Source organism: Babylonia areolata, chromosome 1 (genome assembly GCF_041734735.1).
Source record: "Babylonia areolata isolate BAREFJ2019XMU chromosome 1, ASM4173473v1, whole genome shotgun sequence".
Classification (NCBI taxonomy): Eukaryota; Metazoa; Mollusca; class Gastropoda; order Neogastropoda; family Buccinidae; genus Babylonia; species Babylonia areolata.
In genome coordinates, this window is record NC_134876.1 from 56,423,389 (window position 1) to 56,440,141 (window position 16,753).

Below are 16,753 nucleotides of genomic sequence, written 5' to 3' on the forward strand. Positions count from 1 at the left end.
AGTGGGGACAAATGTTCAATGTCCGAAAGTATTTGTTCATTGTTTACAAGAACCAAATCGAGTATGTTAGTTTTTTGTCCTTTTCTTCTTCTTGTGGGTTTATTTACCATTTGGTATAAAAATGCATTTCGTGTGCATTCTCTAAATTTGTCATCACCTTCACCAGTCCACCCTCCTGTCCAATCTACATTGGGGTAATTAAAATTTCCTACTATGCAGACACAGTCATATTTATGTAGGCAATCTCTATGCAAGAGTTCAAATAGTCTATCTTCATTATCTTTGGTACTGTTTGGGCTTCTATATACACAACCAAACAAGGTTTTTTTGTCCATCTCCGCTTACAAGATCCACAAACATACACTCTTCAAAATCTGTATCGTTCATTAAACTACATTCTTTCGCATTCATACTCTCTTTTATGTACAAAACAACAGCTCTTTTTGGATTCTGATTGTGGAAAAGATCAAAACCTGGAATTTCATATTCAGAATAATTGAAATCTTTTTGATTTTTAGCTTTAGCTTCCGTGATTGCTATTATACTGGGTTTTATATCATCCAATTAAAGCAAGTAGTTCATTTTTCTTGTTAAGGAGACCATTATCAGAATTTGTGTACAGGACTGTACGCAAGATATTTGGTTGAGCTGAATGGTTAAAAGGGCTAAAACTATTTTCATTTTTTGAATGGGTATGTTGTCAGGCTTCATCAAATACTAACAGAAGATAAGTTTGCTCCTGTAACCGAGTTAGGTATACTGATGTATGGAACCGACCGCCACCTCATTTAAAACGGGTGGAGGGAGAATAAGAAACGATGCTGCCTTCTCCTCCTGGTTACGGTTACCGTGTGTATAGTATACATGTGCTTGGTGATTCACGGACGAGCAGGTTCGTGTTGGTAAATGGATCGCCTCGAACGACAGGGTGTTGAGATTTTTAATCAGTGTTTCGTATACTTTACAGGGATCAAGCAGTCTACTGAGTACTCGTTCGGAAGAGACAATTTTAGATCCGAAGACAGACAAAGGATTGTTTATAAATAAATAGATAGATAAATAAATAAATAGATAAAATAACCACTCGGTTTCCGCTGAAATCAAAATCGAAACTAGAAGTTGGTGACCAATAATATAATATACAGTTATGCCACTTCATATTCAAAATCGTGTTGTGCATAAAGCGCCATCTTCGGTGAAAGACTTTTTTCACTCATATAATACATTTCAGGTAATTCTCTCTCTGTCTCTCTCTCTCTCGCTCTCTCCCTCTCTCTCCCTCTCTCTCTGTGCGTGTGCGTGTGTGTGTGTGTGTGTGTGTGTGTGTTATTTTTACCATGCTTATGCCTTTATATAGTATAGTATTCGCATTCTATGACTTTAAGTATCATTGTGTAGTGCATGCAATGACATATATAATGTAGTATTATGTAGTGTAGATCCTGTTTCAGGGCGGGGACTGGATGAAAAAAGCTTGCCAGTGCTGATCTATTATCCTCGATAATAAAGAATTTGTCTTGTCTTGTCTCTCGCTCTCTCTCTAAATTTTCTGTAAATTCAACAAGGAACCCCCAAAGTCCATATCGCAATACCAAGAACTGACTTGTTCAAATCCAGCCTGGTTTACTCAGGCGCAACCCTATGGAACTCACTCCCAGAAACAATTAAACAACATGGGAATACCATTGTCCAACCACCTTAAAAAAACATTGCCTTTCCCACCTTGTGCCATAATGTGTCATGTAAACCATTCATTTTAATGATACTGTTTGTCAAATGTGTATGGTTGACTGAGAACCTCCCTCACCCTCCATCCCCCATTCTGGTCTGTGGTGCAGTGTGTGTTGTGTGTGTTTGTTTCTTTCATTTTGTTCAATTTTTCCTATGCATTGTACTAACACATGCTTGTGCTTGTATGCCGTGTGTGTGTGTGTGTGTGTGTGTGTGTGTGTGTGTGTGTGTGTGTGTGTGTGTGTGTGTGTGTGTTTTCTTTTTTTAAGATTTGGGATTATTTTTTCTCCTCTGTTATGTAATTCTACTAACATCATGCTTTAATTTTATTTAGTATTGTGTTGTGTGGACCCTATTCACGGTGGGGACTGGATGTAAAAAAGCACACTAGTGCTTATCTATTATCCTCAAAATAAAGAATTTTGTCTTGTCTTGTCTTGTCTTGACCTCTCTCTCTCTCTCTCTCTTTCTCTCTCTCCCTCTTTCTCTCTCTCTCTCACTTTCTCTCTCTCTCTCTCATACCTGGTTGTTAGGAGATAGTAGACAATATCCAAATTGCATTGCATTTTTATATCTGCTATTTTTCTATAGGACCATAGATTAGTCACTTCTTCATTGTATCAATTTGATTTTCTGAGTGGGTCTTTTTCAGTCTATCAAATTATTTGCAGATTTGTTTGTCTTCTTACCATCTAAACTAGTCTGCTATTTCTGTGTTAACTGACTGCATTATTGGATCAATTCATTTATAATTATTTCAACCCTTCATTTAGTTTTTACTCATGATATTGTTCTCCACCTTACTCATAATATTGTGCTCCACCTTGTCATCTATATCATGGCATTTTATAACATGTGTATAGCTGTATACACTGCATGGTACTATTAATAAAACAACATGTGTCAAACAATCAGCTGGACTGGCTTGCAGAAAAGTACAATGTAATTATTGGTTTATCAAATCAACAAAAAGGGATGGACACATATTTTATTTTTATTTTGTCAAATTGTTTAGGTGCTGAGACACTGCATGTAAACAACAGGAAATGAAGAAGAAGAAGAAAAAAGCCCTATTTCCCCCCAACAGTCATACATTATTGTCAGGCAGACAGATCACTGCTTGATTAGATTGGGCAGAGGTTATTGTTTTGATTATTGAATACTTTGTTTTTTATGCTTGAGCTGATAATCAACATTATTCAGCATTTCAACTTCAGTGACACAGACCGGGGCAAGGCATTAAAATGAAATTTTTCATTTTGTACCAAAGGACCATGCTTCTGGTTCCTGTCAAACACACACACACACAAAAAGGCAAACTAATTCTTCCATATCTAGACCCTGGATCTTTGTATCATAATGAAAACTTAATGTGGCACACTTTTTTTTAAGGTTTTAAAAAGTAAAACCATGAGAGTGCCAGAGAAATTAAGAGCATATGAGAAAGGAACAAAGGTTTCATAGTTATTGCTTTCTTCTTTTCTTTTCTTTTTATAATCTTTTTAATATTCTAAAACATTCATGTTGAAATCATTCAAAATTTGGACTTGTTTATTTGGTCAAATTAATTTTCTAATGACTTGCTGTGACACCAGTGCTTATGTACTAACTTTAGAAACTTGCATTTTTTCCATCTTTTTCATGATCATTTTATAATTGTGTGTCCATTTGTGATCAAAGTGACTCATCTCACTGTCAGTCTATACATGACCTAATTGGAAAAATTTTCAACTTCTTTCCGTTAAACAAAGGGACATGAAGAAATATGAATCATTTGATTGAATTTAAGACAAAATTAATTAGAACAGCAAGTTGTTTTCTTCTGCTGTCCCATGGTGTGACAAGATGGACATGAGTGACCTCCAATTGCTGCAGGTGGACTCCATTGAGGCTTGGAGCCTGGTGCTGCCTCACCCTAGAGGGACCTTGATGGGCTAGTGCCATCTGTATTGTGGCTGTCTTGACTTTGTCATAGGTGGTGATGCATGATGTTGTGGTTTGTTAGAGTGTGCCATACGGCCCAACACCTCTGTCTTCAGCACTTGGGATATCTGTCGGGGTTACCTCTCCCTTGGCTCATGGCCCCAAAACCTGCCCTGTGAGCACGGGGTAGGGAGTTGGGGAGGTGGAAGGGGGGGGGGGTTCTATGAGGATCCCACCCAGGTACCTGAGGTTATAATATGCCTCTTGATCACATGATTGATACTGAAGTCATCGTAGGACACATGGGGTATTTCAGTGAGTGTAACAGTGTGGCATCCTGCCCTGTTCCATCCTGACAGGAACATCACCAGTTGGTCCAAGGCTACGAGTATCATAGCTAACCCTCATATCTGAGGGCCACCCCCCCATTTACCACTTGGGAACCCGCCCGGTAGGGGATGGTCACCCCGCCGTTGAGTTGGCAAAAACATGTCCCTGGAGAACAGCTTGCTAATTTCAAAGTTAAGATTTTAACTGGTCCAGTTTTAGAAAGAAAACATACTTAAAGAAATATTGTCTAAAACAGTAAAAAATATATCTGAAAAAGATTAAAAAATGGCTATGTTGTGATACAATACTATTGATTGCAACAGTGGAACAACCTGCAACCCAGCCTCACAGATGCTCCTTTGTTGGGGCTCTTCCAGGCCAATATGGGTCAGCATACTGGCTCAGCTAAGAGTAACTAACCAGCAGCACCACATGTACAAAGTTTTAACCTTTTAGACCAAGTTATTGATGAACTATGGGCCACCCACTTTTCATACCATTAGGTTAGCAGACTCCACTGCTGGGCTATAAACATTCGTCAAAACCCAGTCCTTGCCAAAGAAGAAGTGGGTAGAGAAGGAGATGACTTTATTATTTTTATAGTCATTGTAAAAATAACATATTTTCTTATATTTTTACATGTTGTACAATTTAGAAATTGTTGCAGGATGCTTCCAAACAACTAACTAAGCACAAACCAGAGGTTGTAGGTCCAAAGGGGCTTCTATACGTGGGACAAAGAGAATATGGAGGAACAACTCCAGATGATGGTAAGGTCTTTTGATATTTCTTTTGTGATTTCAGTACAAGAGCAGCAAGTGTATTGAACATTTTGAGGTTTATATATATATGTGTGAGTTTGTCTTCAACTGTGAATTTTTGGGAATTGGGTGCTGAGTCTGTGTACTGGCTTGTATTCAGTCAATTTCATTTCATACTGTAGTATTTTTTACATCCTTTTGATTGAAGATATGTTACCCAATTATCTTCATTGAAATTTTTGGTCAGTTTGCTTAGTGAGACTCAATATCTCCACCTTGTTTATATCTGGTGCTTTATATGAAGGGATTAATGTTCAGCCTCCGCAGGTAAGGTTTGTTAATTTGAGACAATTTAGTTTTACTGGCAGGATTTCACAATATAATTGAGACAAAAAGAAAGCAAAATATTGATTAATATAGAGAAAAAGAGTGTGTGTCAGTGTAATTGTGTGTGTGTGTGTGTGTGTGTGTGTGTGTGTTTGTGTGTATAAACAACAGTTGACCTAATTCTGTCAAGCCTTGACCTGGTGGAGTACTTAATTGTGTCAGTTTTTCGTAAATAAAAAAGAAGCCTAGCTGTGCCAGATACTGTGTCATGATTGTGAAAAAGTTCCTGTCTTTAGAAATACAACTATGCAATGGTGATAGAACTGACAAATCTCACCAGTTATCTGACATTTACCAGGTTTCTTTAAAGAAGTAGGGGAAGGGGGGATTTATTGGATGGATACTTTGAATTAATATGAGCATTATGATCAGTGATCAAATTCAAAGACATTCACAGATCTGTGAAAACCCACAATGACAGCAACAGAATGCACTGTGTGTGAAACGATGTATTGTTAAATCACATGAGTGTTTACCCTATTTGTCTGTCTTTCCACTGTTTTTTCTTTTTTGTTGATGTGTTTGTTGTTACTGATATCCCATCACCTGTATCATGTCAAAGAATATAGGACAATTTTGTTGTTGTTGTTGTTGATGATGAATTATGGCAAGAATGCTGCTGCTGCTGCTGTTTAGGTTTCAGACGGCATGACAAGGCTTTAATCTGGGCTTCCTTTCTTACCATATACTGGCATCAACCAGGCCTAAGAGACACCCACGTGTTGGTCAGGAATTTTGAACAATGCTTTGAAAGGTGCATCAGCGAACTGGATGACTCTCAGCTGTATGGTCCCAGTCATCCTATTTGAGCCCATTACATACTTATCTCTTGGTAGAAGCCTGTCACAGGCCAAAAGATCCCACATTTGGTGGGGCTTGAGTCTGCATCCTCCCAGTGGTCAGTCTGTGAGATAACCACTATTCCTCAGCAACTGGTGTCCACTATCCTACCTTATGTCTGCCTGTCAGTCCCAGTTTGTCCATCAATCTGTCCATCCAGCTGTCAGTTATCTATTCTGTCTGTCTATCCACTATCCATCCTTATGTCTTTCTGTTAGTCCGTTTAGTATGTTTGTCCATCAGTCTGTCCATCCATCCGTTTATCCCTCCCTGTGTCTATTTAAGTGATACTTCTGCCAATCTCATGTATCTGCCTCTTATTTATCAATGATTCTTTCTGCTTTTCTTTTTTTTTGCTTTTTTTTTTTGCCTTTTTTTTAAAACTTATCACTCATTCTCAGTCCCATTCCAGCCATGAACATGGTTTTTTGTTTGTTTTGTTTTGTTTAGTTTTTACTGTTGTTGTTCTTTTAGCTACCAAATGCAAATTTCTTTTAAACGTTGACTCAGCTTGGTAATACATAATGAATCATTGTGTGATGGAAAACTGTCTATATGTCTCAGATGTGATCAAGATCATTGGATCTGAAGATGCCACAACATGTCATATTGGTGTTCTCAGACATACAGGTAATGATCTTGACTACCATTGCTTGAGCTATTTATTTTAGTCCAGTCTGTCTGTTCATCTGCCATATATCTATTGCTAAACACACAGATATACAGACACACAGACACAGACACACACACACACACAGCTTTGTTGGGTTGGAGCCCTTCAGGATCCAAACAATCCCACAGTGATATGCCTATAATGGGAGAGGTGTCATATATATATATGTGTGTGTATATATATATATAAGTGCAGCTAAGTATAGGGTTAATAGGAGTCCAAAACAAGTATTGCTTTTAAATTTTCAAGGCAACATATTCTGATCTTCTTTATGAGGTAGATGTAGGCACAGGGACAATAATGCCCTGCAGCAAACAGACCAGCATGGTCATTGCAGATTTCCAGTCACAACTGCCTTTGAACAGAGTCAACGATGATGTCTGGCTGCTCCACTCCAAACACCTTGTGACTCTTGCAGGAACCTGTGTGCTTCCAGTCAAGAACTGTAGAGCACTTTGCACTCCCGTGATTGAGAATGTAGACTGTGTCATCTACAGACTGCGATGGACTAGACTACCAAGAAATACAGTGACAGTATATGTTCTGTAAAGCCTCTTTGGAATCTTGAAGCGTCATAAACTGTTCTGTAAGTGATACATACAGGGACAACAGATGTTCTGTACAAACCATTTTAGGAAATTTGAGTATTCTTGTAGTTTGTGTAATGGTTTTGGTTATAGTTGTGAACAGCAAGCCCTGCAAAACCCAGCAGTGTATCTTATGTTCTCTTGAACGTAGAAGGTTTTGTTGCAGTGGGTGTTCTACAAGACCTATAGTAGTCTCCAAAACAGTATGTTCATCTTTTTGTGTGTGTTAGGTTCTGGGGCAACAAGTGTTCTGCATTTTGATGGCAGTAACACACAGCAAGGACTGCACAGTATGATCAAGTTGGTGAATGATTTGTCTGTCATGAAGCCAGAAGGCAGGTATGTACATGTGCTGTTTTCATATTTGAACAGACATGCGTTTGTGTATGCATATGTGTGTGTTTGTTTGCTTGTTTATATGCAGACATGCACAAAAATGTGTGTGTTTGTGTGTGTGTGTGTGTGTGTGCTCTTGTATGTGCACTTGTGTGTGCACTTTGTGTGTGCACTTGTGTGTGTGTGTATTGGAACAGGTATGTGATTATGTTTGCATATGTATTTGTGAGTGTTTGTTTGCACATTTATATGCAAATAAAAACAAACGTGTGTATGTGTGTTTGTGTGTGTGTGTGTGTGTGTGTGTGTGTGAATTTGAAGACAGGTGTGTACTGTTTTTGTACTTGTAAAATTGTGTATATTTGTGCGCATGCATGTGAATGTGTGTTTGCATATGTATATTGCACATACATGTGTTTGAGAAAGAGTATGTCTGTGAATGCTTGTTCTTTGTGTTTGCATGTGTGTGTTCAAAAGCATGTGCACTATGTGTGTGTGCATGTCTGTTCAGTGGTGTGAGAAAGGCAGAACAGACAACACTATATCTCCAGCACAGAGATTAAGATATGTTTGCACAAAAACACGGAGGGTGAAGGGGTGGGTGGGGTGGGGAACATGACAGATCCAAGAAAACTGCCTCAGTAAGAATGTGATTTGTCACTGATTACCACTACATTAATTAGAGCATGAGTGCACATGAACTCTGTTTCATTTACTCATCAGTGTTTGTTGTGTATCATTTCTTGTGTGTGGTAATCACTTTGTCTTAATTGTTTGCCTGATAAGAAATAGTTTTCAGTGTCACAGATACTGATCTACTTCTCTCAGTGAATGGTTGGCGGAAATGTTTGCTCGAAAATAAATGAGAGATGACTTCACATACTTCTTTCCCATTCTTTTTACTCATTGACATATCAGTGAGAACAGAGATTTAGTGTGAAAGCTGTGATTCTATGTATGGTGTAATTGTTACAGATTGGAGTTGCATCTTGTTGGAGGGTTTGATGATGAACGGAGAAACTCTGAAGATGTTTCCATGGATATCTTTGGTGAGTGATTTGTCACCACAAATACTCTCATTTAAGACTGGAGTGACGTGATGAAGAATATCAAATCCAGGAATTTTGTTTGCATGTGTGTGTGTGTGTGTGTGTGTGTGTGTGTGTGTGTGTGTATGACCATCAGGATAGCAGAGGAGGCAACTGCTGTTCCAACTATCTGAGCTAGAATTGGATGATAGTGCAGAGTGTCTTCCCCAAGTTACATCACCAATCTCTCGTCCAAGAGGGTTTTTGAACAGTCAGTGCTGGGATGGTTCCCAAAGACCAACTACCAAGGCTGCAGCACAAAGAGACAGTGCAATTTTTTCCCCTAGTATGATAGTCAGTCCTTCACAAAAGACCAAACTGTAAATGAATTCCCATTGCAATAGAGATACCATTGATCATACAGCTCTCACTTTGCTGTTTGCCTAAATGTAAGCTTATGTCAGTCTCTGATATAAGCTGAGCATTGAACTGGGGAAGTAACAGGAATATTTCTAAATGGAAAGTTGATCTCTGCGTCCTGTATTTTCTGTGTCAGTTATTATCCAGGGCTTCATTGTCAGATTTTTGTGTGTGAGATGTGACACAAAGATCTGTTTTTAGGTAGGAATCACAGATATCACTCTTAATTGATGGGTAATAAAGTAGTTAGCTGATCTTTATTGGCAGGTATATTTATGCTTCTGTATGCTGTTACAGTCAGCCCTTAAATGTCCTATTTGTAGTCAGTTGGGCTTTAAGCAATATGATCCGATTGCTGTCACAGTACTGTATGGACAGTCAGTTACTTCTGATGATTTGATTTGCTGTCACAGTACTGTATGGACAATCAGTTTTTTCTGATGATTTGATTTGCTGTCACAGTACTGTATGGACAGTCAGTTATTTCTGATGATTTGATTTGCTGTCACAGTACTGTATGGACAATCAGTTATTTCTGATGATTTGATTTGCTGTCACAGTACTGTATGGACAATCAGTTATTTTTTGTGGTTCTGTTGCCAGATGCCTTGGTCAGGTGTGATGCTGATATCCATCTGGTCACTGCTTGTATTGGAGGTGGGTAACTTTCTTGCTCATTGTCATTTGTGGACAGTTGTGCCCAGGCTGAATCAGGCCAGACCAGCTTCCTGTGAGATCAACACAAACCTGACTCAATCAATAAAGAAGTGTGGCAAGTTTTGCTCCAAAACGAAACAAAGGCATACAGTTTCCAGGCCACTGCTGCTTGGCAGACAGTTTAATTCCCATCAAGAAGTTTTAGAGTGCAGGTTATTTACTGATATGATAAAAGCCTACCCCCCCCCCCCCCAAAAAAAAAAGGTTTAGAAATAAGTTAAAGCAGGTGAGATGATAAGTGTAACATGAATTAAAAGGGAGATGGAAATGTTTTTACTGCAGAACCTCAAAATTGCAAGTCTGGTTTCATGAATGAGTAAGTTAAAAAAAAAAAAGAAAAAAAGAAAAAAAAGAAGACATTTTAATGTTGCTGGGACAGCTTAATCGTGATGCATTTACTGATTTTGTGAAAAATGCTCAAGCTCTCATTTCAAGAAAAATAACAAGAGATTCAGCTTGTAGCTGATGCCGGCTGTTAGAAACATCTTGAGTGGGCCTGGGAATCTACTCCATATCAATACCAAATGATAGATCTTCAAGGCTGTTCCATAGCTTAACATATTTCTTACAACACAGATTGTAGACTGGAAATGAAAATGATTTTAAGTACACATACTATACTGCGACCCACTGAAATGATTTTTCTTCATTCTGCAGAAATAGCCTATTTCAAAATTTTGCTTCAGCACGAAGTGTGTGTTGTATGTGTGAATGTGTGTGTGTGTGTGTGTGTGTGTGTGTGTGTGTGTGTGTTTGCTTCCCTGCTGCAGAGCACAACACAGTTTACAAGCAAGGAATTCCTTTCCCGATCATATATGGCATTGGTGAGTAACATATGACTGTTGCTTTGCACAAGAAACTGTTGATAATTTTGTTTCAGACTTGTAAAATAAACTGTGGTGGATTTTATGTGCGTTAAATCATGAAGAAGACTTACCAGTATTTAGCTCAGACACACAGTGAATGCGTAAATGTGTGTTTGAGTTGGAACCAACAAATGCAGAAGAAAAAGAGAGATTAGAAACAAAAAAAGAAACAAAAAAGAATTATATAACATTTTTCACCACTGAGATTTTGATATTTCTTACATGGAACTCAAGTCATTGTTTAGAGGAAGTAAATTCAGCAAGACATGATGAAATATCAAATAAATGGAAAACTTAATACCTCATTTCAGTTATTAAAATTGTTTAACATTTCAGTTTTTGTGTCAGCAAGTATATGCATGAGAGAGAGAGTGAGCAAAAGAACAGGAGAGACACAGAGAGTGTGCGTGTGCGTGTGTGTGTGTCAAAATTTTTATTTCAAGATGGTAATTGAATAAACAATGACTGCTTTTTTTACATCAAGCCATCTGAAAAAAAAAAGAGAAAAAGAAAGAGTGGGGAGATGCATAGAAAAAAAACCACACAAAATTACTGAAAATATAGTTACATGCATACAAGAATCATGAGAAAATTAAATACACATTAGTGTTTCTGTTTCACACTCATGCACAAAAACACGTACACGTACACGTACACCAATTTACAACACATCCCATTTCGCATACACATACACCCTCATACGACAGGCAAACCGCCACCAAAGGCATATACAAAACATTTCACAAATCATGAATTAAGTGGTAACTAACAGATTTGTATTATTGTTCATCTTTTGGACAGTTAATAAGATGATTTTTCTAAAACGAATATATTTGTTATATCTTTTAAAATGAGTGAAAGGTTATTCCATAAATTTCCACCAGAGTATAGGAAGCTGGATTTATAAAGGTTGTTTCTAGGTCTAGGTGTACATAACATACGGTTGTGTCTGTGGTCATTAGTTTTAAAAGTTTCTATAATCTTTTTGGGAGAATGTCCATATATCACATTATGCATGCAAACAGCCTTGTTGAAGAAAAGCCTGTAGTGGAAAGATAATACATTAAGTAGTTTATAATCCATATGGGTCAAGGAGTTTGACTTCAGCAATACTAATTTTAATGCTCTTTTGTACATACAATGAATAAATTTTAAGTTTGTATTGTGTGTATGTGTGTGGTAGATTTCTTGAAAGTATATCAGAATCTTACTGTGTGTGTAATGTTCATTTTTGTAGCAGTGGACATGGAGACAGGAAGGATCTTCAATGCCACTTTTCCTGACCATGGTCCTGACCAACCCTTACGGTCTGCCTATGTCTTTGGTGGAGGGCGAAGTGTAAGATGTACATGTGTGTGTGTGTGTGTGTGTGTGTGTATGTGTGTTCGTGTATGTGTGTGTGTCTTCTGTATTCAGTAGTACTCTTATTAGCATCCATATTGTTCAGTCATGACTGAGGGTGAAAAGATGTATAATCACTCGTGAGACTGTGTCCATAAAAAGGAAAAATGGGTAATGTGGGTTATGTATGCATTGCATGTGTATGTGCACTACGGGTGCAATAGCCATGTGGTTACATGGTTGGACTTTCAATCTGAGCGTCCCGGGTTATAATCTCAGTGACAGTGCCTGGTGGGTAAAGGGTGGGGATTTTTCCGATCTCCCAGGTCAGCGTATGTGCAGACCTGCTAGTGCCTGAATCCCCTTCATGTGAATTTGCACGCAGAAGATCAAATACTCACATTAAAGATCTTTTAATCTGTGCATGTCAGTGTTCAGTGGGTTAGGGAAACAAGAACATAGGCAGCATGCACACCCCTAAAAATGGAGTATGGCTGCCTACAATGCGGGGTATTAAAAAAAATGGTCAAACACATAAGATCTTACATGTTTGTCTTAGTGTGTACGTGTGCATGCCTGAAATCTGATCGAATGACAGGAAATGATTGATGAGCGCCCAAAGGCAGCCATCAGTCAGCTCTACCCAGGTAGTCAGCCTGTTGTGCAAATGACCCCATATTTGTAAAGTGCTTAGAACTTGATCTCCGACCAAGGATAGGTGCTAATATATAATTATCCATATCACTAAAGCTTGTGTTTTAATCATATACATGGTTCTTATGACAGTTACATGTGCTCTTGTTCTGTTCTGATTAGACAATAGTTGGTAGCAACGTGGTTTGCTCACATGATTAAAGCATGAATAAATTTGTTTGTGGTAATTGACATAATTTTATATTCCGATTGGTGTACTATGAAAAGGTTTTGTCAGGTCATTTCTTAATGAAAATGAATGTTTTTGATAATGGTAACTTAAAAGCAATGATGAATATTTGTTATCATTTTGTCAAGAGCAATATTCCTTGAGATGTTCACTAACACTAGGTTTGATGTGTGTGTGTGTGTGTGTGTGTGTGTGTGTGAGCTTGTAGGCTTGTTCATGTATGTATGTATGTATGCATACATGTGAGAGTGTTTTTGCCTTGTTTGAATTTGCATATGCACAGAACTGAGTAATACTTTGTTTGCATGAAAAAACAACAACAAAAAAGAGCATTCAGCATATTCAGAGTTCCCTGTGATTTTTTTTTTTTTCTTTTCCAGAACTTGCTGGTTTACAACTGGCAGCAAAAACAGCTGTCCATTGGCCCATTCAAGTACACACCTTTAAGAAACATTGACTACCTGCTCAGCTTATCCAATGCAATGTATAGACAGGTCAGTTTCATTTGATCTACAATGCTTTAACCCTTTGATGCCCGCAACTTATTGTGATTTTTGAAAAAACAAAACAAAGAAAACAAACCTCCAAACAAAAAAAATTTCTGTGAGATACTTCTCATGACACATTGGTGACCAGAACAGCTCCACATGGATGGAGTGAATATCTACATTAGCGAACCACTGTGGCAAACTGGTTAGCATCACAGACTGAAGATTTGGAGGGTGCAGATTTGATCCCTATCAGATGTGGAGGGGTTTTGGCTTGTGGCCTGCTCCCATCCAGTGCTGAGTGTGCTACGGGCTCAAATGGGAAGACTGGGACCACGCAGTCAAGGGTCATTTGCTTCACAATGCTTCTTTGAGTTGTCCCTCAAATTTCCCAGCCAACACTGCTGGTGTTTTATATCTCAGCCTGGTTGATGCCAGGATGTGTTATGAGAATACAGCCTTGTCAAGTAGTCCCAAGCCTATAGCTGTATTATCATCACCCCCATCATCATTCATCATCAAAAAAATCTACATAAACAAACTTCACTTGCAGTTGGAGAAGTAAGTGCATGTTCCTTAAGCCAGTACAGCTGAAAAGGCACCCCAGAAGCCATCTTCAAATATTCTGCCTTCAAGAATTATTTTGAAAGTGGCATTGACAGTTTTTGTGGCATCTGTTATATTTTTGTCACATTGTCATATCTTGAATCACAGGTAACAAAGGGGGTTTGCAGCACCTTACTTTCCAGTTTCAGTTTTTACAGACAAGTTGTTTTGAAATATATTGTAAGACAGATCCTTGAAGTGGATGATCTTCAGCTGTGTGGTCCCCACCTTCCCATTGAAGCCCATGGCACACTCTGACTCCACAATCGGTAGGAGCTTACAACAGACTGAAATATTGCCACCTCTGTTGGGACTTAAAGGTGCATCCTCCAAGTCATTAGTCCATGATGCTAACTGTTTTGCCACGGCATTCATTGCTCCATGATTTTGCATTGTTTTACTTAATCTGCTCTGGCTTTTGTTGTTGGCTAGACTAGATCGGTATGACAACAACTTCATTTCACACATGATTTTTACTCTGCAGTTAGGCAACAAAACTTTTGTTTCAGGGGTACTGCACATGTCTTAAGCCACTAAATAACCATTGATACGGATATATGTATATTTGATCATCAGTGTGTATAAATATTCATATGAAAAAGCTCAAACTACAATTGGGCTTATATATTAAAATCAGTTAAGTCTCCATTCTTAGCCCATCTGGCGCTGCTGGGTTCAAACCTTTGGGATGGCCCTTTGAATTGCTAGTAACTTAGCCATCATGGTCATCGCAGACATACAATGTGTTGTTTTCTCAGCAGTGAGGTAAAGTTGCATGTCATACATTCATACTGTGTAGTGTATGTCCCATCTGCATTGCAGTTGATCTGGCTATGATATAAATTTAACTGTTAGTGCAGTTGTACAGTTTTGTTGTATTAGTGTAGTGTTTATAGCTGCATGTACAGCAATCCCTCTTTTCCATGGTCATACCAGCAATCATTGCCAGACAGTTGCCACACATACTGTGTTTAATGTACAGTCAGTGAGCAGCATATTTTATCTCACAGGGGCTGGAGCAGTGGCCTGGCATCAATGTGCCCAACTAGAAAGAGAGTGTCCATGAGTTTGAGCCATGCAACAGACAGGGATTTTTACCTCCCCACCCTACACTTGACCATGAGTGGTGGTCTTGGTGCTAGTATTTCAGATGAGACAATAAACTCAGGTCCCATGTGAAACATACACAAAGCGTATATTGATTTAAAGAACGCAGTGCAACAAAGGGGCTTTTTGTGTCAAAATTCTGTAGAAAAACTTCCACTGGTAATAAAACAAATATACATGAGGACAGAAAAAAGACAAAAGTGGGTAGTGCTGCACTATGGCAATGTGCTCTCCCTGAGGAGAGCAACATAAATTTCTCACAGGGAAATCTGTTGTGACAAAACAGTATTGCAATACACTACATAAATATTGTGTATGTTTGCAGTATATGTCAACATCTCCTGCCCAGGAGCCAGAATCCTTTGAGAATGACGTGAGGGCGTGTCTCCAGCACATGAAGGACTTTCCTGACTCCACTGCACTCTTCCAGGGAAACATTCCACGCTGTTACTCCAAACTGCCCAATGGGAAGTGGGAAAAAGCATAAATACTCCAAACTGCCCAATGGGAAGTGGGAAAAAGCATAAATACTCCAAACTGCCCAATGGAAAGTGGGAAAAAGCATAAATACTCCATACTGCCCGATGGGAAGTGGGAAAAAGCGTAAATCTCAACTCCCCCCCCATGTTCTTCAAGACCTTACCCACTGCTGGGTTGAAGTTATTGTAGAAAATATTGTGGTTGGCACTTGTATCCACACAAACAAAGTTTTGTTTTATGAACTGAAATGAGGAGAAATAGTGAATGGGAGAAAAATGAGCCACATTACACACATATCCATATTTGTCATTTGTTTTTTCTATTTATACACAAGTTATATTTGTAATCTACCTGTTGGTAACCTGTGATAACTTTTCTAATGTGTTTGTCACTGTGTCTATGGGAATTTTCTTTCATGAGTGTGTTTTTGAGACAGGAAGGTGACCAGAAAGTTATGGGGGAAGATTTTTGAACTTTTGAGTCACAAGGGCAGCCCAGCCGGAAAATGACAAATGTTTATGAATGAATGGTCATAATGATCCTTTAAAGTTACTTGAGGAAGCCTTTGTAACTGTGCAAAGGAAATGACAAAAGAATGTATGGAGTGACTTCAAGGGATTTGTGTATTAGACTTCCGTCCATATAGACAGCAAATTTACAGACACTCTTTCTGACACATATTTCTTTTATTGTATGACTGTGGTTTTTTTTTGTGTGTTTTTGTTCATCCAATGTTTCTAACATGCTGAAAAGTGGTCAACACCTAAAGGAAACACAAACATTACCCAAAAACCTGACATACCAGCAGGAATTCAACCTATATTGACATGCTGCAAAGATGTTTATTTCTAAAGAGAATACTTAACCCGGAGAGCGCGATGAGCCACGATTGTGGTTTTCCCGGTGAAGTGCGATGGGCCACAATCGTGGCTCTGTTTACATAAGGTCCGACATTGTACGGCTATGATCGGCAGCCTTCGTAAAACTGCCTCGTTCTGGTGTTACTGCCTCCATGCTTGTGTTTGCACAAACTTTGACCGAGTTTACAAGTCCAGATCTTCGTATTTTTGTAAACAATGAGTGACACTGAAGTTGACAAAGCTCAGGAAATGAGTGACCTTGTCACCAGTGATGATTCGTTTGCTGACAGGGATTCTGGTGAAAACGGCTTTGTTATTTTGACACTTGGGCATGCTGGCTTGCTTGTTGTTCATTCAGTTTTGTGTCTCCAGCTACAAAAACTGGGGGG

The 16,753-nt window shown here is 38.6% G+C and overlaps 1 protein-coding gene across 1 annotated transcript; it reads left to right on the forward strand.

Annotated features, from left to right (window-relative positions):
• The first annotated feature begins 885 nt into the window (after window positions 1-885).
• LOC143284271 (protein N-terminal asparagine amidohydrolase-like) lies at window positions 886-16,753 on the forward strand. Its single transcript, XM_076590962.1, has 10 exons — window positions 886-1,231; window positions 4,652-4,754; window positions 6,537-6,602; window positions 7,463-7,571; window positions 8,544-8,617; window positions 9,620-9,673; window positions 10,504-10,557; window positions 11,837-11,937; window positions 13,204-13,317; window positions 15,350-16,753. The coding sequence occupies exons 1-10, from the start codon at window positions 1,148-1,150 to the stop codon at window positions 15,509-15,511; spliced, it is 921 nt and encodes a 306-aa protein (XP_076447077.1). The 5' UTR covers window positions 886-1,147; the 3' UTR covers window positions 15,512-16,753.